The sequence below is a fragment of the Nothoprocta perdicaria genome, unplaced genomic scaffold (assembly GCF_003342845.1).
Source record: "Nothoprocta perdicaria isolate Ctin4 unplaced genomic scaffold, notPer1 scaffold_21, whole genome shotgun sequence".
Classification (NCBI taxonomy): domain Eukaryota; kingdom Metazoa; phylum Chordata; class Aves; order Tinamiformes; family Tinamidae; genus Nothoprocta; species Nothoprocta perdicaria.
The window spans coordinates 5,667,639-5,681,238 of NW_020455316.1; the positions used below are offsets into that span (position 1 = coordinate 5,667,639).

Genomic DNA, 13,600 nt, shown 5'->3' on the forward strand with positions numbered 1-13,600 from the left:
CTCCCCTGTTTGGAATAAACAACTTCTAACAATGTCTAAATTCAGKTATTTAGTTTTATCATCTGTGAGTAGCCACTTGCCCCTCTCCTGACTTCTGTGTGTTCTTATTTCCCAGGACAAGACTCATCTATTACTAGCATTTTTGGAGAACTAAGAATTAGGAGTCTGGAGCTGTGGTGTGTTAGTTAGTTCCTACTTTTAAATGTGTCAGTGGTAATCRTAGAGCTGAACTGTGGTTGCCTCTGTTTAAATTTTAATCTGCTTTTACTTTTCCTGTTTGTGCTTCTGTCTGGAGCTTGAATAATTCCCTCTTAAGAAATAAACGCAATAATTAAGGCTATAAATTTGATCTTTGCAAATTTTCTTTACTCTTTCATGAAAGGAAAATTTGAGTTAACAAACTCCATGGCCTTATAAACTTTCTATAACTAGTTCCAYAGCTAAAACAAGGAAAAGAGAGATCTCTTTAAAAATCTCTGTTTCCTCTGTAATTTTTAATGTCATGATTACCTTGGGCAAGTACCCATCCCTTCAAACCTTCAGTGGATAATCAGCCCCAGCCCAAAATGAGGAAGGAGGCAGCAGGAGCCGGGTCGCGGGTTAAGGCAGGTGTCTGCCAGGAAGCCGGCAGCAGGCAGGGGTCCTAGGRGCGGACCCCTTGTTGACCCCTTAATCTTAGGCTGTAATGTAATCTTGGTGGGCCATCTGGTGCCTTTTGAAGGCCCGTGAAGGCCTATGGAGGCCTATGAATAGTCCCAGAAAAGGTGTAGCTTTGACCAGCAGTATAGACTTCATAAGGATCTATTATAATACACATTTTCTGTTAAGTTAAATCTTTCTTCCATGCCTTGCCCAAAGGAAGGCTATGATGAGGTCCCAGTTTTTGATGCTTTACAGAGCAAGTTTAATAGTGGCCATGTGCTCCTGGCCCAGTTTGGGCACCAGTTGCCTTGTTCGGCCTTATTTCTGTCCTCTGCCCCTGATGGCATGTGTAACCTTGGGCAAATGACTTAATATCTGTTTCATTTTTTTCTTTTTTCTATGTCAAATGATCAAAATTCCTACATAAGTCACTGGGAGCACTGACAGAAAGCAGTTCCTGCAACCTGTGATGAGAATAAACACAGGTAAAGCTGCATGAGGAGAGATCAAAAGAGCTTTCAGGCTCTGCAGGAACATAACAATAAGCAGGTATATTCCTGCTAACAGGTGRATGCTGCTTTTTTGTTCTGAAGTGATGGGAAGCACTTTAATCAGAAGTTCAGTTGATCTTAATCCACGAGTTGCAGCTGCTCTCACTGCGGGACGGGGAATTCAAAGGCAAGAACGAGGTGTGAGTGACTCACCGGCGCCTAGAGTGAGGCTGTAACGTTTTGGACATAGCGTACAAATTTTCTGTGGGATTTTCTCCGCTTGCATCTTGCTCTGTTGTTTAGTAAATTGGCAAGTACTGCTTATATTGTACTGTTTCTTGTTTTGTTATTAAACAAAATGTATATCAGCTTAACAAGAGCTTTTTGGGCAGTGTTTATCTGAGCTGTGGCTTCTTAACAAGCTTCTCAGAAGGTAGGATCCCCAAGGCACTTAATGCAGTAGTGCTGGCTTGTCCTTTTGTGAATAGAGGCCAAAGTGTTTATTGTTAACTCCTGAGATGAACAGATGTTTATCTTCYGTAATTTATTTAAAAGCTGCAGCTTAGCAAATATCTGTGACAGATGCTGGACTGTTAACGCTGATTGGTGAGTGTGAGGCAAAGCCTTGATGTGGGTGTTACTGAGCACATCGCTGTCTGTCCCGGGGGCAGGAGCGTACCGGGTATTGAGCAACAACGTACACACTGACAGTTGTTGCAGGTTGCCTGCATGTCTGGGAACCCCAAGATCTGTGGGAGTCGCTTCCCTGTCATCGAGCCACCCTCCCAATTTGACAGCTGAAACTCGCTGTTTATGACAGAAATAAAATGACACAATGGCAAAATCCGGAGAGCAAGAAGGATGTGTAGGAGGCTGCAGCTTGGCGAGCGGTGCAGGCCCTCTGGGAAGGTGCAGAGCCCGCAGTGCGCAACTGCAGCTCTGCTCTGCGCTGCCGCTGCTTGCTTGCTCCTGCCACCGTCTCCCAGAACGTTAAATCAGAGCATCACCGGATGGCTGAGGTGGGAACGGACCCCTAGAGCTGGTCTCTGCCCTGCACTCGGTCAGGGTGGCTGTGAATTACTGCGGGGAGGCACCGTGGCCCTCCGGCCGCGCTGCRGCGGTGCCCTGCTGTGCTCCTTCTCCATGGCCCCCTGTCCCGAGGGAGCGGGAACTCGCCCAGGAGCCTGCGCGCGTTCGGGAGACGAGGTCGCCGCTTCCTGACACTTCTCCCTTCCCTGGGGAATGAGGGAGGCGGTGGAGTCACCTTACACAACACGAAGGCAAATCTGCCTTGCCATCAGATGAGTCCTGAAAGACCAGGTCAACCTTTCTCTTGCTCAAATGGGTGTGTTGTGACASTGCCTGCTGTCCTCGCTGCCGGTGCCTTTTTCAGCGTTTTTTCGTTTTCACGTGTGAGTCACCACCTGGGCTACGTTCTGGTCCCACCCTTGCACAACAAGCTGGATGACTTACGATGCCAGCAGCTAGACTTGCTGCTCTGCTTTGGGATGCAGAAGGGAGTCTAGTCCCCCCGCCCTGTCACTATCCCCCATGTCCCAGTACTGGCAAACCACCGCATGGAGCTTCCATGCTTTCCCTGGCACAGCAGCATCCTGGTTCCRGCGGGAATCCGCACTGCCTGGGGCACCGTGGGCAGATTCCATGGTACTTGCTGGCCTGAGGGGAAGCTTGTTGTGTCACACTGCCTTGCTGTAGAGCTGGTCATTTCCATGGACCCTGGGCTCCGAGCATCTCCTGTAGTCTCATTTCTCCTGTTCCCAGAAGGGAAGCAGACTCTGGGAGGATGCTGTTTTTCAGACAGGTCTGCTGAGCAGGCCAGGAGAAGTTGAGGGGAGTATTGCCCCGTGGGTTGGGAAATCTGACTCACAGAATGAGCACCCAGCCTGCAGGATGAGCTGGGATCTTCCCACCCGTCACTTGTTAAATTCTTTTGATATTACACAAAATCACAGCCTCTGCAGTTTTGCTTTATCGTAATATTTCTGCCTCATTGCTGTTACCACAGAGGTACACAAGTCCCTTTAGGAGTGTTCTCCTGCCAGTCTTAGGGCAACAAATGAGAATTCAGGCTCCTTATGTTTAAATGGTAAACTGCTTAGAGACAGCAGAGCTTTTAATTATGTAAGTTCTTTTTATTTATTTTACAGTAGCATAAAATAAATAGCGTTATTTTACATTCTGTACCAACGATTCAGAATGCTACAACCCTCCTGTCCAGAACAGATAACTGTGGTATTCATATTATTACTACTCTAATACTACCCAGTGCTCCCTGATTCCACCTCATCATATGATGCCATTGACGAGGATTTGGGGAAGGAAGAGGCGTCCTTCTCTTGCAGCAGATAGCCAGGGTCAATTTTATTCCATTGCACTTACAATCATTAAAACTCTTTGTTTTTTATTACAGATAGCTGCTGCTTTATGGTGGTATTATGTCTCCAAAGGAATTGAATATTTGGATACAGTATTTTTCATCCTGAGGAAGAAATTTAACCAAATTAGTTTCCTTCATGTCTATCACCATTTCACCATGTTCACCCTGTGGTGGATTGGTATCAAGTGGGTTGCAGGTGGACAAGGTGAGTTCCACCCTAACCCCCACATAGACACATGCACCTTTTTGGGTGGACACAATGCACAATTATTATTTGGCATGAATAGAAAAGAGCTTTCATAGAATTAAGTGTGATGTATCAGACTGTTTAAAGAGCACTGAAATGGTGTGAAATATTTAATGTGTACAAATTACCTCTGTGGGAAATGTGGGGGAGKAAAAGGGAGCAGGGACATAGCCTAATGAATTGCAAAACTTTATTTTTCCCCTCCTCCTGGGCATCAGTTGCAGGCAGTTCTGCCTTCAGAATTATCCTCCTTCTGTATGAAATGCAGAACAAACTAACTGCAGTTTTTGCAGATACAGGGAAATGCAAAAATCTAATTATGGGCCATGATCTACATGCAAATGTAATAAAGTTAATGGAGATGATATTTGACATTATATCTGAGTTTGGGGTTTGCTGCTTTTTAATAGAGACATGTATGAAATTCTGAAACCTTCTCGTCATGGTGAGCCACTCAACCCATCGGTTGGCTTTTAAAAGCTATTCATGATGACACCAGTCTCTTATTAATGCTAACATATTTTTTTTTCTCTTGCTTCCAAAACACACACCAAAGAATTAAGTTCCATTTTTTTGCCACATCTGCCTTTCCTGTATTGCACCTTTTGTTTTTGTCGTTGTTGCATTTTCTCTCTTAAATTATAAGCTCTGTGAAACGTAGGGTTCATGGAAAGTGTTCTGTTTGCAAAGTGCTTTGTAAACTTAAGCCACTACAAGTTACAAGTTACCCATGGTAAACTCCAAACTGAAGGTTTTGGGTTAGGGTTTTTCTTGGTCAAACCACTCCAGTACTTTTTCAGTATGTGGACTTTATTTGCTCTTATTTACCATGTATATCTTGTATGAAGTGGCTGCTTCTTCTTCAGAAGAGGAAATACTTAAAACTAGTGTCTGTAACTGTGGCTGAATTTCTCCCAAGTAGTCTGCAGAATTTGGGTACACAAGCAGATGTTTCATGACCTTCATTGGTCAACCTGCCTGTAGTTTTACCTGGAAATTCCCTGGACACCTCAAACACTCTCTTCCTTGCTTTCTTTTAAATATATACATATTTTTTTTTTTCATGCTATAAATATTTGTGGGATTCAGTGCAATAGTTGAGACTGTTTCCATGCTTATTTCAGTTCTGTGGTGTTCCTGCACTGCCTCTTAGTTTCTGTCTCCTGCAAAAAGAAAAGCTGCAGTGGCTCTGCAGCGTTCATGGAGGGCTGCAGCATAAGTGCAAGTAGATCTAGTGTTTGTAGTTGATAGAACATGACTCTCTTAGACAGATTCGTTACAAATTAAATGACAGGGTTCAGACATAGTTTACCCCACAGAAATGTGAATTGTTGGATATTAACAAAAACTGTTTTTACTGTCCTGATGTTTGACATTACAGCCCCTATTATGCCCCTCTGGCAGTGTAAAATCTCAAAAAGATATAATTTGCTTCTGTTAAGGGGCTGCATATCTTGACAGAGCTTATAGGTCTTAATGCAAATGAGAGCTGTCTTTGTTTCCAGCATGAATTGTTCTGAAAAAATGGCCTCTTTCATCAAACTTCCTCATGTTTCTTGCTGGAAAGTGGATCTCAAAAACTTGATTTCTTCATAACCTAATAGATTTAAGTATAGGACTGATCAGACACTTGTCTATACCTTGCACTGTGAAACATGGCTTTTAATAGTCCCTTAACAAACCAATTGCACTTGTACTGCAGTAAYGAATCTGAAATGCTTATGATATGTGTGTCTGTTCAACAAAAATCTATATAGGTAACTCCTTACTGAAGCAGTTCCACAGAAGATACAACCCACTGGTCACAGGAGCAGCTATTTGTGTCTGTCTCCATCAGCAGTTAGGTCTATACAGTGGAATCATTCAAAGATGGAAGATGAGCATTCCCTGCGTTATTGTTATATATAACATAATATTATGTTATATACATATAATATGTATAATATAGCATAACATATTACATAAATGAGAATAGATTTTTTGTTGTTGTTTTCAAAATGTCATTAAAATCTTCCCTTCTGTTTCCGGACAGCTTTTTTTGGAGCTCAGATGAATGCGTTTATTCATGTCATTATGTACATGTATTATGGATTAGCTGCCTGTGGCCCTAAATTTCAGAAATACCTGTGGTGGAAACGATACTTGACCATATTACAATTGGTAAGTAGAACTTTTTTCTCTCTTTATTTTGGAGATTATTGCCTCTGAGCAGATTTGTATCAACATAACTCTGAAACTTTACAGAAACGCTTAGCTATCTGATTTTAAAAAAAGTTCTAAAAATCTTATTACAGCTCATGAGTATTGTAAAATCTTAAAAGATTTTATTTTCACAAATAAAATACTGTTATTTAGTGGCCCAACCAGAAATAATTATTACACTGGAAGAGTGCTAAAAAGGTAGCACTAGGCACCTCAACCTCAGCTTGGCACCAACCTTCCCCCACTCCCACACATGCCATGCAGCCAGTTACCACAAGGCAGTGATGCTGCATCGATTACCTGGTAAAGAAAAGCTTAGGTACAGTGAATGAGTCCCTGTCTGCTCCTGTTTGTTTAATTTTGTCTTTTTATTTCTTTTCTTTTTCCCCTAATATTCAAAATCTATTTTTAAGACTAATATAGCAGCCCTGGAGATAGAAACATTTATCTTATTTATCAGAAAAGATGCAACACAGATAAGACTTGTGCAGGTCTTCTGATATGCTGATTGTTTCAACTGCGAATTTCAGAGACCCATTCAAAAAGGCAAAGAAAATCCAGATCTCTTAATGTTGCCTCATTTTCCTGTTTTTGAAAACTGGTTCCAGGGGCTGGCAGGGAGTGGATCTGCACGATGCAGCCTTTGTGTGCATGTGGGATCTGGCAGCCAGTGGCAGCACCCGCTCCCCACCCAAGTCCTAGCAGTTTTTATACCCTGCTGCATTGGCAAACCCTGGTGCAGTCAGACTTCTAGAATGTATTAAAACTGTTTTAATTCTGTGTTTCCTGTCTTTCAGGTGCAGTTCCATGTGACTATTGGCCACACAGCCTTGTCTATTTATATTGATTGTCCCTTCCCTAAATGGATGCACTGGGGTGTAATTTTCTATGCTGTCACCTTCATTTTCCTGTTTGGTAACTTCTACTATCGGACATACAAGCTGCCCAAGGAACCTGTAAAGAACGGCAAAATAGCAAATGGTGCTGTTGCAAATGGAGTAAGCAAAGCAGAAAATAATCCAGTGGTGGAAAATGGAAAAAAGCAGAAAAAGGGAAAAGCAAAAGGAGAGTAACTTGATCCAGGCCTTAACCATTGCTGGCAGTGAGGAACCTCCAGTTTGGTTTATAAAAGGAAAAAAAAAAACAAAAACAAAAAACGCTATCTATCTGTACCAATTAACCTTAGGTCACTGAAGAGCTAGAACACAGATATTTTCATTATTTATGAAGATTGTTTTAACAACACTTAAAGTTGAATTTCTATTGTAATTATGTAATTATCATGCATATGGTCTCTGTGTAAATTTGTAGACTGCTGGTGTTGGTGAATGTAAGGAAGAATTGCAGTGAATTCCGTGTTTAGCAGTCCCAAAGTTCATGCTACCGTTGATACAACCACTTTTGTGGACACTCACGTTGCGGGTGGGGGCGGGAAGGAAATAGTCTTTGAATATCTGTGTGTTCTTTTGTTTTCCAAAAAAAAAAAAAACCAAAAAAGATTAAATTTCAAAAGATGACGTATTATCTAATGAGAATGCACAGCTTTTCTTGTCCTCCTGGGGGAGTATCTTCAGACCCAATTATGTTTATGTGCTGTCGGAGCAGTGTTTGACTTTTCAGACATTACTTGATTTAATTTAATGTCTGTTACGGTTTTTCTTGTTGTGTGGAAATATACCTACCTCTTCATCTGCTGAAAAGAATATTGAGCATTAAATAACTGATTTCTGAAATATGGAGTCCTCTAATATGAATGTCCGTTAACACTAATTCAGGAGAAATTTTGATTTCTTTTGTGAGTATAGGGTTTTTTTTTCTTAGTTTTGTTCAGGGTTTCCTTTTTTTTTTTTCAATATAAAATTAAATTTTGGAGTACTATTTTTCATATAGCTAATGAAGAAAACATTTAAGAATGTATGAATATGAAATAATACACTGTCTGAAGCAAGCAATTAAAATAGGTCTGTTCCATGTGGTCTGTGACCTACATTAAAACTGTGGTGCTGACTGATAGTGAAAATGGTAAAATGATATCATGGATGGAGAGAGAGGAATAATACATAATTCCCTTTGGAAATCCTGTGTGCTTGGGGTAGTTAATGCTACCTGCAGGACGGACACTTTCTATTGGGGGAGAGTATTCAGGAATAAAGTACTGTATATAAAATGCTGAAAATGCTGTTATGGCTCCATATGCCCATCAATACTCTATGCATTAGACAATTACAGGCAAAAATATCAGTAGTAGTCAGCATGTGAATGCCAGAGATGGGCTTCTAAAACTCAGTTCCCAAAGCAATTTTTTTAACCTAACTGACAAAATGATTTGACTCATCATTTTTTTCTGGCAAAATGTACAGTAAGAAGAAGTCTCTTGTAGACTGTTTTTCATCTCACTTGATACATTACTGGACTTACTACTCTTTTTCTGAGGAAAATATAAAAGTTGCTTCCCTTCCATATAACATGGTTGCTGTGAGAGAGAGAGAGAGAGGTTCAAAGCTGCCCTGCATGTGATGGTAAGAGGAATGGAATTAGAGTGGTGGAATTAGAATCCATATCCTGAACTCCCTGCTTCCTTTCCCACCTCTGCAAGGGCTGCTCTGTGGCTGTCTGAATGCTTTGTCTTTACAGCTGCAGTCAAAAATATATTCACTGTTAGTGTCACACTGGTGTCAGGCAAATGACACTTCCTGCAGGAAAAGGAATGGAGCTTTAGGTATAAAGGGTCTGGCACAATTACGACTTCTTGCATCTCAGTTGTCTGTTGGCCTGTTATTTATAACATGCAAGCAAGTCAAGATATTTGTCTTAGGTTTGTCTCTTGTCATGGTAATGAAAACTCTATCTAAACCCAAAATATAGGTCTTAGGAGGAAAAGCTTTGGATATAGCCCATACCCAGAAACAATTACCCTGCTGGATTGATTAGCCTGGAAGGTAGGTCATCAGCAATAAACCCCAGCGTAGATTTTTGTGGCAGAGCATGGGATGGCGAGGGCCTGTCTCTGCTGAATGGTAATGCATGTGACCATTGATTTTCCTGTTTACTTTGCCGTGTGGTTCTCCCAGTGCTGGTACTGATGCTCTCTGCAGCCGTGTAGCTGTGTGTCCATGTAGGTGGCACGGAGAAGAGGGAACTGCCTCCTTCTTGGACAAATGCCCTTGCCACAGATGGAGCAAATTGCCACAGAGCGAGCGGAGAGCAGATTGCAGCGCATCTGCTGCCCCGAGGTAACGCTGGTGTGAACACTCTCACTCCACTCTACATTCCAGGTGGCTTTCCTCACGGCCACTAAAGGGCAGCTCTGTGGGGTGTGGGCAGCTGTCTCGCTGTAAATCTGCCCCCTTCCTTGGTTTGTGCTGAATTGCTTGTGTGCTCTGTCTTTCTGTAAGCCAGATCAGATAAACTGGTAGMGTTAACAAGATCTAGCTCTGCAAGGACACGCTCAGAGGTATTTCAGTGCAGGTTCAGTTAGCTTCGCTCYGCCTTGTGAAATAAGAATCGTATCTTGCATGTTGGTGAATATTTACAAAAAAAAAATGGAAGGTCCCATCTTCCCTCCTCTCAGCATGCATAGAAAATGCTTAAAGTGGATAACAGCTTGAACCTCATTGACAGAACTTCGGTAGCGTCCTACCCTCACATTCTGCGTCATTTGGTACCTTTTAGAAAAAATATATATATATTTTGTGAGGGTGTATGCATAGATACCAGTTATGTTGTCTGGATCTGTGGATAAAACCTGTCCAGGATATTGGTACACAGTTTCATGGGGAGGAAAAAGATCACTTATTCATGGAATGCTGCTTTTTTGAGACCATCTTCTGCTGTATGGCTTTCATGGATCTATTTCTCATATGTTTGTTTGTTTATGTGACTTGAGTCCTGTTTTGAGCTTGAATATAATGGCCTTATTAAATGTGCATTTTTGCAGGCATGGTCATGACCAGAATACTTCTGTTTCAGACACTATGCAATTAGACTTGCAATATACAGGGCTGAAAATGCACAGCTGCTGCTTTTCCATAATTTGAGGCAGTGATACATGTGTGGGATCCTGCCAGATTCATTAACGTCATGGTGTAATCCTAGGTACCTCCGATACCTCCGAATTCGGCTATAAAAGTAATAGAGTGTAGAGTTTACAGAACTGAAATTTAAATTATAGAAACTACTTTACATGTTAAACATTTTCTGCTATTCAGCTACGTGTTTCTGGTTTATTTAGAAGTAAAATTCAAACCCTTTGGATTTTTTTTTTTTTGGTCAATGAAAGGATTGTGAGCAGTTCTGAAACTCTTTGACCAGACTTATATAATGAACTATCTGATGCCATATAAGTGATACCTTCTCATTTAGCCTCATCTCTAACTGTGTGTGTTAGTTGCTGCTGGGTTCTTTTAGCAGTTTGCTCAGTGTAAGAACTATCTCCCTACATAAATACACATCTATATTTGGGTTCTTAAACAGATTCTTTCAGTGTGTGAAGTAAATTCGGTTTCTTAAATGTGAAGTTGGCGGGAGCTAATGGTGTTCCTGTAGCTTGAGCAGTAAAATGAAGACATTTTCACTGCTCCATAGACCCAGTACCAGTCTTACAGACATGCATGTTATTTATCAGTCATTTTACACMTAGGGAGATGGAAACGTTTTCCATCAGAGTCATTTTTCCTAGTGTAATACGTGTTTTGAGGCTTCAGTTGCAGATGTAGGGGAGGGAGGGAAGGGAAGGCTCTTCGTGCAGGGTAGAGGAATGATGCCGTCTTACAGCAGGGATCATTTCTGTAAGCAACAGGAGCAATTTGTTCCACGTGAGTCCTTAGCGGTCACTGCAATCGAGTTCTCCATGTAAGAGAACGCTTCTTTAATTAAGAAAAAGAAAAAAGAACAAACAAAAAAAAAGATGTTTCAGTGTTGGTTCAAAAGCGTGGCCTATCTCATTACAGAGCATTGCTGCTGCTGGCTGTGAGGGCAGGTATCACCTTCACATTCTGGTTAGGCTGGTCCCTTAACTACTTCCATCTCAAGATCAGGAGGAAAAGATAAAAATAAAAAATAAATAAAAAAATAAAAAATGCTGTGTGTTTTCCTCAGGTTCAGCTCAGACTGCGGGTCTGCAGGGAGAGCATTTGGGCCTCCCCAGGTGCAGAGGGGGCAGGTGGGAAAGGACTCAGTCTCACTAGGTGAGACTGAAGGGTCCCATTCCTAAAATGAGCCCAAGCACGTTACTTTCTAAAATTTCAAACTGAGTAAGATTGCTTTGGGAGCATAAAGATAAACCTGACATTAAGTCAGTGTGGGTTCAGACTCCTAATGCTTAAATAGGAATTTAAAATTAAAACTGTTTCTGTTAGAGCTGAAGAGAGTGAGGAATTTGTTGGGTATGTGGACAGTGTATCCGTCCGTGTGGAAAGCACTTACTGTGATAACTCGGCTTTGAGAAAACAGCAAGACACCTTTGCAACATCTGACTGTGTTGCAGTCTGATGAGTTGGCCTCTCCRCTAACTTACATGGTTAGAGCTCCATGGAAATCAGTGGGGTGGCTCCCATTTACATCAGCAGAGTGTATTTAATCTAAAAGGATAGGAAAAAATACTTGCTTTTTGCTAATGTCCCATCATGATAAGGGAAATGTATAGTTCAGGATGCTGCTTTTGCATAAGGTGTTCATGCATTTGTGAACAATAAAATAAATTTTACTTTTTTCATGCTGTTTGAGTTTGGTTTTGTGCATTTGATAACGTGTTTGTGTCCCATCTGGCTTTGGAGTACTCGCTTATTTTATAGCATTGCTGAGGCGGTCTTGGTGCTATGTGTCATAGTGCACAAAAGCTYGTAGGGAAAGTCCTTCTGGTACCTCCCTCTGTTTTAGGGTTGGGGAACATTCCGGTTTTGATTTTTTGCGTCGAGATATTCTAGAGGCTTTCAGTCATTCTTAAGCAACTGACTAGAAATCTAGTGTCTGCTTGGCCAAAATGCAGGTTTCCAGGGACTCATTTTAGCTCTACAGTMCGTATGTCACCATGAAGTTTGTCCCGAGTGTCATCCTAAGGCTAGCAGAAACGGGAGGCATGTGATAGCGCTGGCGTTTACTGCTCCCGTGTGCAACACAGCCCTGCAACTTTGTGTGCAGGAGGGCAAGGGAAGCTTCAGCCAAGTGAAAAGCGGGTGCAATACCTGAATATATGGGTCTAGCTAAAAAGATCAATCAATCTTTGCAATCAATCTKTTATAAGAGGGTGGTGGTAAGAGAACCTGCGTGCTCTATTTGAGGCTCAAGATACTACTGCCTTGGGAGCGTGAGAAACGAGCAGGCCCCGTGGCTCAGTTTTTGTTGGGCCCTGGTCATTCGTGGTGATGTTTGGGGAGAGGCTCCAGCCTCCTGGCGGGCGGTGCGACCCTCCGTGGCCTCTGCCCAGGGCACGGGCAACAACTCTGGAGCTGGTGCCCCCCAAGCGCCATCCTGCTCTCCGCTCAAGGAGAAGCAGGGCCGGCCTGAGGGTGAAATGGGCGCCATCTTGCTCAGGGGTCCCTTAAGGGGAAGCAGGGCCGCCCTGACGGCGAAATGGGCGCCATCTTACTCGGGGGTCCCTCAAGGAGAAACAGGGCCACCCTGAGGGCAAAATGGGTGCCATCTTGCTCAGGGGTCCCTTAAGGAGAAGCAGGGCCACCCTGAGGGCGAAATGGGCGCCATCCTGCTCAGGGGTCCCTTAAGGAGAAGCAGGGCCACCCTGAGGGCGAAATGGGCGCCATCCTGCTCAGGGGTCCCTTCAAGGAGAAGCAGGGCCACCCTGAGGGCGAAATGGGCGCCATCCTGCTCGGGGATCAGCTCGGGGAGAAGCGGGGCTCCCCCGAGGGCGAGACACAGCGTGGCCACTCGCCTGCCTGGCACCTACGGGTTCAATCCATTGCCTGCAGCTTCCCTGGAATTGACCTACAGGGCAGGTTCTGTCCCTGAGGTGGGTTGAATGCGCTGCTGAATCGCCTCGTCTCCACGTGTCTTTTCCATAATACTTCCTACTAGGAACTGAAAATAAGCATATGTTACCAAGCTGGATTCTTTAAAGGATGTGATAGAAGAGACTGATTCTTTATCTTCCATGTCAGGTCTCTTTGTGTCACTTTCTTCATAGCTTCCTTTCCAGGAAACCAGGGATAAGCAAAGGTTTTATTCCCTCTTTGTTTTGCAGTTAATACAGCACTGGGGAGGAAAAGCCATCTAAATCTCAATTCCTTATGCTGGAAATGCTTTGAGCTCCACTGGAGTCACTGCTAGCTGTCAAATCAATATCTGGTATGTTGTAGTCTGCTGAAAGAGGAGAGATCTTTGATTCTTTAAATGATTCAAAGATAAACACTGACCAAGGGCTGTTAAGACTGCAGTAGTATCTCGTTACACTTGTTTCGTGAGCCAACTGCTTGCGCCTTGGTATCTTTTTGGTATCTTACCTGTTCACAAGGAGAGAAGAAAAGAAAACAAGAAGCGACTTGCAGAGAAGAAGCGACTTGATGAAAGCCAGAAAACTTGTAGTAGCTTTTCTAATYTTTGCTCTTGAGTAGATACTGTGGGGTTCTAATAACTGCTGTGTAGTTGTTAGTGCCGTGTATTATTTAT

At 42.7% G+C, this 13,600-nt stretch overlaps 1 protein-coding gene across 1 annotated transcript in view; it reads left to right on the forward strand.

Moving 5' to 3' along the window:
- Positions 1 to 7,380, forward strand: part of ELOVL4 (ELOVL fatty acid elongase 4) — a 29,162-nt gene extending 21,782 nt beyond the window's left edge. Inside the window, exons 4-6 of the mRNA XM_026038476.1 lie at positions 3,565 to 3,736; positions 5,811 to 5,938; positions 6,778 to 7,380. Coding sequence (XP_025894261.1) covers positions 3,565 to 3,736; positions 5,811 to 5,938; positions 6,778 to 7,053 — 576 coding nt within the window. The 3' untranslated portion in view covers positions 7,054 to 7,380. The remainder of the gene's footprint in view (positions 1 to 3,564; positions 3,737 to 5,810; positions 5,939 to 6,777) is intronic.
- Positions 7,381 to 13,600: the final 6,220 nt, after the last annotated feature.